The sequence below is a fragment of the Falco rusticolus genome, chromosome Z (assembly GCF_015220075.1).
Source record: "Falco rusticolus isolate bFalRus1 chromosome Z, bFalRus1.pri, whole genome shotgun sequence".
NCBI classification, from domain to species: Eukaryota; Metazoa; Chordata; class Aves; order Falconiformes; family Falconidae; genus Falco; species Falco rusticolus.
The window spans coordinates 48,628,692-48,636,542 of record NC_051210.1 but is presented as its reverse complement, the minus strand read 5'-3'; the positions used below and the strand labels follow the sequence as shown (position 1 = coordinate 48,636,542).

General features: G+C 38.0%; 1 protein-coding gene across 1 annotated transcript in view; it reads left to right on the top strand.

Moving 5' to 3' along the window:
* Positions 1-2,279: 2,279 nt before the first annotated feature.
* The window catches only part of ADAMTSL1 (ADAMTS like 1), a 170,129-nt gene continuing 164,557 nt past the window's right edge, over positions 2,280-7,851 (top strand). The window contains exons 1-2 of the mRNA XM_037372631.1: positions 2,280-2,372; positions 5,894-6,021. Coding sequence (XP_037228528.1) covers positions 2,280-2,372; positions 5,894-6,021 — 221 coding nt within the window. The remainder of the gene's footprint in view (positions 2,373-5,893; positions 6,022-7,851) is intronic.

Here is a 7,851-nt window from a genome sequence, read left to right as displayed (position 1 = left end):
AAGGATTACTCAAAGAGGGAGAATGTATGGCTTGGCAACAATTCGTATAGGGATGCGCTTGGACATATCTAAAAAGGGAGAGCAGAAAGACCATATCATAGGGAAAAACACTGGTTTTCTGTCTCTAATACCATTTTCACGGTAGCAAAAGTCAGATTTAGGCAATGGCCTCAGAGGAGCCTTGCATATTGTCACTGACAGTTCATCATACCCCTAAACAGTGTGGATATGATAAGAACCAGATGATTTAAATTTCTTAACCAAACTCAGCAGTGCATATCATCTGGGAAATAACTGTGGCTTAAAGTCTGTATCAGTGCCTTAGTCCAACAAGAGGTTAACTGCATTTTCCACTATCTATATTACTGTTTAATGTAGGGAGTACACTGGGTACTTGAAAAATATCTTTAGCCACATTTCACTGAACAAGGAGGCAGACTTGATCTCTTGGAAACCAAGGAGCAATTAAACTACATGGTCTTCATTTATAAGCATTCATTTGTGTGACACTGACAAATAGTTGGATTGTGTAGGGATAGCTCAGTTCCAACCAAAATTTTAAATTCAATCCCAGTATGTGACTAAGAATTATTTTCTTAAGGCTGAACTCCTTTTATAGGTCTCAGGGTATGAACAGCAGTCTTCGTACTTTTCATGTTTCTCCCTTTGTGCACACACACACGTGTATACACATGCTCTTAAAAGAAACACAGTTCTGTCATCAGGGATGCAGCTCCTGGATGGTCAGGCAGCTGTAGTGATTTAAGGATGTGTGACACTTGTGGGTTTTACATACTACTCCAGATAGTTTATTCCTGTGTAGTGTGTGTTGGTGGAGAAGGTAGGAAAGACCTGTTACTCATCTTAGTCTCAATAAAACATGAATGCCTGACAACTCTTTAATAAATTCAGAAATTACTGTTAAATACTGAAGCTGGATTTTTTTCTAAGAATAAAATTGGGTACCTAGCTCTTTTAATTTTACTTGATTACGTCAGATTACTTTTGTTTATATTGTAAGAAGTCCTTTGTTAGCTCATAGCTTAAAGACTTTTTTTCTTTTGTAAGCATCTTCACCCAAGTACCCTATCCACCAGAAGTGGTTTCATTTTGTACATGTGATCCTTCTTGCTTTCTTGTCCAAAAGCACAAGGTTATCCTTTTCTTTCTCATCAGAGAACTCTTTGGGAGTCCTGTCTGTTTCCTCTGGAGCTGGTGTGTAGGGTGGTAGCTGCGGGATCACCCTCAGGTTAACTGTGTCTTAGGGAAATGAGGGATGAAGAAAGAGCTGATTTTGATTAGTGTTAGCAGACTTATTGGTTTTATGTACGTCATTAATAAGCAAATTGCTTGCAGGTGACACATCTGCCACTGATGCTGTAGATGTCAGGACATCATGAATTTTGTGTGGACAAAGCAGTGGGTGTTTCCTGGGAAGCTCAGATTGAGATTCACCTAAAAGGGACAGAAAGGGGAAGGAAGCTTTTTGGATTCTGATCCTATGACTCCATGATACGAGCAGCAGGGCAAGCCTTGATGACTGTCTGCATTTTGTCTTCTTTGGCATACGCTGGTATTTAGAGAAGCACCAACCTAGGTTGCTTTTGGCAGAGATAAAAGACTTTTTCTAAGAGGGGAATGTTACTTAAAAGAAGCTTGAAGTGGTGGCAGCTTTACTCCTTGCAGGTTTAAAGGCATGTACACACACACACTCCCACCACCTTTGCTTTTTTCTTTTTTTTTACCCCCGTTCTTTTTTTTCATTATTTTTATTTTTTGTGTTTACTCTTCATGGCAGGAACTTTAGGGCTTTAAAGGAGTGCTGTAGGAGCTCTTGTGTTGCAGAACACTGCAATGTGCTTTACTATTAAAATAGTGTTTTGACATAGGTCCTTCAGTTTAGTTCACTGTCTTGAAAGTGGGTAAAAATTATTAATTAGTGGTATAAGCTACTTTTGAAAAATCTCTGCTAAACAGTGAGTTCTTAGCTAGTAATGGCGTACATACTTTGAAGCTGCAATAGACCTGCAATAGACAATCTTCAGATTTAAAATGGCTTGTCAGGCATTGCTAGAATTTCAAGATCAATCTTAACTTTGTAGTTCACAGGAGGGAAAACCACTCTACTTTCTTTGACATTAAACATGGATGGAGTTGAAATGAATTATGTTTATTCCACTTGTTAAAAAAAAACTTGGAGCCTGTTCCAGTTTGAGATCACATGCTTTCTGGGAATATGTAGGTCTTATAACAAATCTTGGAATGCAAATAACAGGCACATGAGTCTCCTCTGGGTGGGAGTACAATTTATTTCAGAAAAATTTGGACCCTTAGAATGTCTAGCTGTGCTGATGCTTATAATCTGTGATGAGGTAAGAGCACTTGGTTCACATGACTTTACCTTCTTACCTTTACCTTAATTATGTCTTTGGGCTTTCAACCAGTGGTGAATGATCAGGACAAGCACACATTTGCAGTTTGAAGGTATTGTTTCCTTCCTTGTTGCAAACTAAAAGCACAGGCATACATTTTAGTATATTAAAAGTGCAATCACACATTTTCATTTTATAAAAAATACCCTTCAGAAAACAGTCAGCTGAAATAATTTCAGTAAATTGGAGTGCCACTTCTCTTATCTCAAATGTAAATGTTAATGAGATTGTATCTAGAGAATGCATTGCATCTGGCCATAGTCAGAATTTGATCACTTTAATTTTTTCATTTATCTTTGCAATTATTGTGTTGAAATCAAATCCTTTTGCATTTTATCAAGGTAAAATAAACTGAGACTGTCAAATAATTGTTACATAATCATTAGGCAAATTCATCTCTCACAGACTAATTTACCTTTTTTTTCCCATTAGTAACCAAAAATTACCCTATACTAAATGTTAAAGCAACAAAACACTGACCCAATTACCCATCTAAACTATCTTCCAAAAGCTGTTCTGCAGAAGGAGATGCTACATGTGTTTAAAATGCCACTAAAAACTGTGTATCATTAAACAAATTGAAAATGGAAGTTGGCCACACCATAGAATAATAATTTGATCTGGCATAGCTGGCAAACTCAACTTGGCAAAAGTGCTAAGTTAGGGCAGCATGATCAGAGTGGACATGCTTCAGCAGAGGCAGCAGAGGCATTTGAAGAAAGCTTGCCTTCTGTGTGCTTGGTTTAGCTTCCTTCTCATTCACAAGATTTATTTGATTAATTGAAAAAAATAGTCTCTAAAAATTGTCTTGTGTCCCCTTTTCAGCCTATCTTTTAATGTTCTGCTCCTGAACCCCTTTAATTTGATGGAGTTTTCATTTGACCTCAGCATGCTTTGGACCAGATGCTAAAGGTCTTTCAAAAGGTTTGGCCTTCTTTGTGTCAGAAGGCCAAATAGACTCAATTCTATTTAAGTGTCATTTGTGTATTTGCCTTTCAAAGTACTCTGGTTAAAAAAAAAAAAAAAAAGCATTCATGTTCTTGAAGAGTCTGTGAGCAGCAGCATGAGAAATGAAGCAGGCAACCATTGTGAGATGCTGGGGAGCCACCACTGGGTGGATGGTCTTGTGTGTTGTTGTATACTAGTCCTACACCTGACCCTTGCCACTCACTGAGCTCTTCCTTTCAAAAGAAATAACCATATTTCCTATGCTTGCAGAAGGGAAAATCCTTTCTTTGTTTACCCATTCTGCCCAAACTGATTGACTCATTCTTCAAGATCAGGTCTGGACCATATCTTGATAAAAGCAATAATGGAAAGAGAGGAAAGGAAGAATAAATGGCTGGACAGGTGTCCTTCAAACCTTAATATTTATTTTTTTTTCCTTTAAACAATATCTCCATAGAAGTTTTCCAGTTTGGCATACAGTCTGAGCTCACTTAAGCAGGTTTAACATGACCAGCTTTCATTTAATTACCACTAGATTATTTTGCCAGTGTATCTCAGAGTAGTATCAGTCTTTTGGAAGAAATATAGCAATACAATTATTCTGTCAACCTGAGTAAGCCAAGTCATCCATGAGCTAATGACTCACTTCAGGGAAGGAAGACTCTCACGGGACCATGGGAACAGCACTGGCAATGTTTTCATCCTTCAGATGCATGGAGTTAACAACTGTCAGAGTGTGCAAATGTGCACAACACTGACGTTACAGGCTTTTTGTTTTCAGAACAGAGTTCAGTGTGAGTTTTTGGCCTTATTACTGAGCTATGTATAAAGACAGCTAACAAAAGACATGGACTTTCACTTCAGCTAATCTTATGCCTGGCTGTTTACTCAGCTTCATAGATGACACTAGTGGGTGAACTTCAATCCCCTTGCAGAATTTTATAGAACTAAATGCTTTCCATGTTGGAAAATTCTCTCATTATTAATGGTTAGCACATATAATGCATTCCTGGCTCATTAAAGTATACTGAATAGTTAACCTCCTACTTTGATAAGTCCCAATCACCACACATTTCGTATCCTAATGTGTTAGACTTAGTCCTTTGCTCTACAGACACAGACTGCTCAGTTTGGGATCTTGTTTATGTATAACAAATTCAGTGTCTCCCTTGAACAGATGTATATTGAAACTATTCTCAGCTCTAAACCATCACCACCATTTCCTTTATTTCTGTGAATAACAATATTCAAGACTGGTATATTTCACCAGGTTTCAGTTTTCATGACAAAATTTGTACACAGCTTCAATGAAGATGAAATTATTTCAGTGTTGAACTATCTCTGTGTCTCAAGTAATCCCTCAGTGTTGAAAGCTGAAGTTAATTTCTCTAACATGGTCTGGCAATGATGTTTACTGATGTTTCTCTGTTGAAGGCGTACCATTGAAGTCTTCCTCATATAGTTGTCTTGCCTTCTCCTTTATTTCAAATACACTTTACAATGCTATTCTCCAGGTGCTGGCCCACCACCTAAGCCAAGCTTTGAACAAGAACACTTCCTGGTCTCCATCAGACACTGGCATTTTCCATGCACCTTTGCGTGTTCCTGTAGGTTATTTACTTTCTTCCAGCAAACCCACATAGACCGTGAGGGACAATAACTATCTAAATGGTTAGGTCATTTGTGTCCTTACAGATCTATGTTTCAGAGATGCATTTGCATGAATGAAAATGAAAAGCTGGATACATGCATGACTGCATTATTTGAGGCAGGTACTGCTGTAATCTGAGAGGAACTGAGTGTTCCTGAGTCCATCAGTGCTGCTTCTCTATAAAGTTGTTTGTGCTCAGCCGTGGGCATTAATAGTAGCACTGCCTGGATCTGTGCATTGCAGAACTTCAGCTCTTCAGGTAGTATGCACTTTCTTTGTTACTCTATCAAATAGTAGGGATAAAACAGAGAATCTTTGCCCTTAAAGATTTAAAGGGGATCTTTGGACAGAGGAGCAGTAGTGACAGTTCCAGTTCGTAATGGTGAGTGCATGAAAGTCATCATGTTGAATGCCTTTGTATCACATTGATTCACTATGTTGTGATTCTTTTTTTCCTCAAGAGCATCTTGGAAGGCACCTTTTAATATGCGATTTCATAGTTTCTAACACAGCAACAAAACTTCAAGGCACAATTTCTAATGTCTACAATACTCTGCCTCTTTCTTTTAATCAGGAAAAATCCCTTGTTACACTGTTGTCCAAAGTGCTTTTTAATAATTGTCATCACCAGGCTCAAATTGAGACAGAGTATGATACTCAAAGGATTGAAAGCAAATTCATACAGCAAGACCCACTACAAGAACTGGCTGCCAGTCAGTAGTAATGTCAAGAGAATAGCAGATTTATTCAGTGCTTTTAATGACCAAGATGATATCCAGTAAAAAGAAAGGTTAAACTAGCAACAGTATTTTTTGTCCTTTAACTGATTTTTCATGATTTTTTTCCTTCTCTCTATCCTCAGAGCTCCAGAACAGCTCGCTCAGAGGAAGACCGAGACTCACTGTGGGATGCCTGGGGCTCGTGGAGCGAATGTTCACGCACTTGTGGAGGAGGGGCTTCGTATTCACTGAGACGCTGCCTGAGCAGCAAGTAAGTGGGTGAATGCTTTTTACTTCACTGATGGGAGAATTCGACCTACTCGTATGTGTTGACCATAAGAAGTAATTAGTAAAGGTCTTGAACTGTGTGGAAATTTCCAAGTCTATGTCAAAAAATTATGGTGGCGTATTTTTTAATTCAGGCAAGCAGCCAACATGTTTGATAAGGCAACACCCTCTTAAAATAAAGTGAGACACTATGGAGATAAAAAAAAGTTGCCTATAAAACTTGCAAGGCTGCCAACTACAGAAATGTGAAACCTCCCTACACTTTCACCACTGAAGTGGTAAGACTTTTGACGTACTTGTACCAGACTACAGCTAATTCACTAGCTTTAGCGCCCCGTAGTCTCAGCCATACAGAGACTATAAAAGCATCACATTGACCAAACATGGCATCCTGATCTATATAAGAAAGAATAATAATTCTGCTGGGGATATCTTACAATTAAATTTCAGGTATGAAGTCTTCCATACCAGCAAACCCTTCCCAACAGGCAGAAGTAGAATGGCCCAGTATAAAGGTGAAGTCTGAATACCCTGTCAGGTATCTGAGATTTTATTCCTCTCCAGTTACTAGCTTACAGTGGAACATGGACAAGTCATTTGACATCATTTCCACTTTATACTATATGGAAATTTTGCCTGCAAAATATTTCTAGCAAATATTATTTCTATCTACTTTAGGAAAAAATTTACCCGCAGTAAACATGGTATATGTTACAAATGTTAACAGGTTCCTGACAAAGGATATGAAGGAAACCTCCAGACCCAAACTTTGTGTCTTACTGTCGCCTCTGATACCCTATATATTGTAGTATAAAAAATGTAATACAATTTTCCATCCTGCATATGTTTCTTTTGTATTTTCTTTCATGTCCTTATAAAAATGATGTTAATAAAACAACCTGTGACAATACATTCCAAATTGTTTCCTACATCTGACATTTTAATACATGAAACAACACGAATTATTGAACCATAAAATCCAAATGCAATATTCTGTATTTTAGCTTTATCTGTGGACAGTTTGGTCTTCTAGTTCCAGCAGTTATTGTCTTGGCAGTGTGCAAAAGTCTGCTAGAAGAAGAAAAGATAGACAAAGACATCTACTGAAACTAATGGAAAACCAGTGTTTTTCTATTCCATTCCCATACGAAAAAATTAGAATAATTTGGTTTTTAAACCTAGGACCAAATTCTCATCTTTTGTTAGTTGCACAGAAAATAGTGGCTCTGCAAACATCTTGAAAACAGGAATTGCAGAAAAAGGAACTGATTTTTAATCACAGTGTATCCTTTTCAGACTTAGAAAAATAAGTGACCTTCTGTATGCTCCTTTAATGTTAACATTAATCAGGCATATCAGGAGATCTGGGAAATCTAAGTAATACAAGGACTTTCTGCTCCCTCACTGAGAACTGCTTCATTTTTTTCTAGAGGGGAGAAGTCTTGAAGCTCCATGATAGCAGTAGTAGTAGTAGTAGTAGTCATAGCGCTCTGTAGTATGTGAGTATAAACCACTCCTGGGCGGGCTGTCCCCATCTGCTTCTCTTTGATTCTTGTACTATTCAGGATGTCCCTGAAGCTATCCCAGTGGAACAGGGAATAAACTCATAAATCACACAGTACTTGTTTTTCATACAATACCTTACTACTGTCCCATCAGTAATTAAGTGATGCTTCCTGCTGTAAGAAACCAACTGTAAACTTTGGCCCATTCAGATGTGGAAGCCCCCTGTGCCCAGAAGAGGATGCAGGGGTTTAATTAGGTACACAGCTTTTGCTTGCCAGTGACAATAAATTGTAAATAATAAAATTTG